This window comes from Aptenodytes forsteri, unplaced genomic scaffold (genome assembly GCF_000699145.1).
Source record: "Aptenodytes forsteri isolate BGI_AS27 unplaced genomic scaffold, ASM69914v1 Scaffold76, whole genome shotgun sequence".
NCBI lineage: Eukaryota > Metazoa > Chordata > Aves > Sphenisciformes > Spheniscidae > Aptenodytes > Aptenodytes forsteri.
This window is the reverse complement of record NW_008794444.1, coordinates 1,186,548-1,188,513: the sequence shown is the minus strand read 5'-3', so window position 1 is coordinate 1,188,513 and position 1,966 is coordinate 1,186,548. Positions and strand designations below refer to the sequence as shown.

At 43.4% G+C, this 1,966-nt stretch overlaps 1 protein-coding gene across 1 annotated transcript in view; it reads left to right on the top strand.

The window, feature by feature from the left end:
• The first annotated feature begins 816 nt into the window (after positions 1–816).
• The window catches only part of TMEM260 (transmembrane protein 260), a 33,510-nt gene continuing 32,360 nt past the window's right edge, over positions 817–1,966 (top strand). Inside the window, exons 1-2 of the mRNA XM_019474775.1 lie at positions 817–925; positions 1,744–1,787. Of these exons, the coding sequence (XP_019330320.1) occupies positions 817–925; positions 1,744–1,787 (153 nt within the window). The remainder of the gene's footprint in view (positions 926–1,743; positions 1,788–1,966) is intronic.

Below are 1,966 nucleotides of genomic sequence, written 5' to 3'. Positions count from 1 at the left end.
TTGGTTTGGTTTTGTTTCTTTGCAGCTTTCTGGTTGGTTTGTGTCTGTATTGCGTTGGGGTTATTCTTGCCCGTGATAGGAACCAATATCGTAGCAACGTGCATGAACTTAATCTTAAATCTGTAGCCGTTTTAGATGCACATGCTGCTGTATCCCAGAAGGACGAAGGTGAAGCCGTGCCTGGCTCGGGAGCAGCATCCCCGCGATACGACGGGCGATGGGCAGCCACCGTCAGCCGCTGCGCAGAGCAGCACGTGCCGGCACGCTGGGGAACCCCCCGCGACGCCAAATTTAGGGTTTCCTTTATTAGCATCATCTTTTGCTGTGTACAGGGGGAATCGATCGCTTCCCAGCCTCGCCATGCCCTGGGAACATCGGGGCTGCTGAACACTAAAGGGCTCGGCTCGGGATGGATGGTTTTCCCGTTGCATCCGATTTTTTTTTTGGGGGGCTGTCTTGCAGTAGGTTGAAACTTTCCTAAAATAGAGTAGCAATAAAAATAGCCGGTGTTTGCAAGCGCAGTAAAATCCACATCTGAGAGGCTTTTGTGCAGAAAGCCGCGGGCTGTCCCCGGGCTGGCGTGGGGCGATAGCTGTAATTTTACAGCAGTGACGAACGTCGATAGTGGGTTGACTTGCGTTTTCCTTTTAAAATACGTTGTTTGCTGTAATGTCAAGATTTAAAGGTGCCGTTTGTACAGTCCTCAAACTTTGCGTTGGATGGTAAGGAAGTAATCGTGTGCAGAAATTTAAAATACTGTTAATTCAGCGTTTAAAGCCAACAGTGCCCTTCGTTTTGCATCTTTACCATCTAACGATGGGACAAAGCTACCGTGACCTTGCCACGTGCAAAATTAGCAGGATCAGTAAGACCAGGCTCCGCAAAATTGGATCACGGAATTTGAAGGAAAGAAGGAAAACCAGCCGTAATTTTTAATTTTGTCCCCCCTCGGTCGTGCCCTTCATCCCTGCGTGTGTTGCGCCTATTGAATATATTTAATATACGCCGTTCGGGAGCATTGCAAAATTCTTCAGCGTCGAGTGCTCTAAAAATGCCAAGTATTATTAACTATTACGCTAACGTGGATCTTTTTGTGGCGGTTACTTGTCCTGGCGTAAAATACAAATGAAATGCAAAATCTAAACGGTGTTTCTAACGGGAGCGGCTGCTGGATGCAGCATCCCCTGACAGGTACGAGAGTTACTTGCGAAGCGGATGCTGCAAGAATTGCTTGAGCGTCGAGGGAGCGCAGCGTCCCCAGATAGGTGGATGCCGATTTGCACGATCAATGATTATATTTTCCCTCTTTAAAACTATAAAGCCGTGGGTTTTTTTTTTTTTTTCAATGAGAAACAACCGGGTTGCTTAAGAGACAATGCAGCTTAAGCGTTGCAGTCTGTAGTGCTTGAGAGTTATTGAGTCAGTTGGTTTTAAATTAAAAATACACACGCGCGCAAATGTCTGCATTTTGAATATCTCGGGCCGTTCTTTACCCCAGCCTACCTATACTTTCACTTATCTGTTCGCAAAAGTCTCGCGAAAACATACAAAAGATATTTTGTGCAATGACATCAGAGGGAGAAAAGATTCTTAGAAAATTTCATGCTGTTAAATCTCTACAGATTTACAGTTTTATCCAGTCAAATTAATGCAAAACCCCAATGCAAGCATTTGGATTTTGAAAACTTTGGAGGAGTGTCATTTCCTAATAGTAATTATTGGTTTTACATTATTTTTTCACAGGGGAGCTGATCACAGATCGGACCACAGCCGCATATGAGCTTGGAGTAAGTATTAGTTTTATTGTTTAATCAATGCTCTCATTAACAGTTTTAGGAATTAAGGAAGTTTAATTAAGCATGGAGTAAAGTAGATTAATTTATTTTCAAACCACAGTTTTTACTAACTTATAAGTACAGCACGCGACAATTTACTTCAAGTTTTAAATCCAATTAAACTAAGTTAT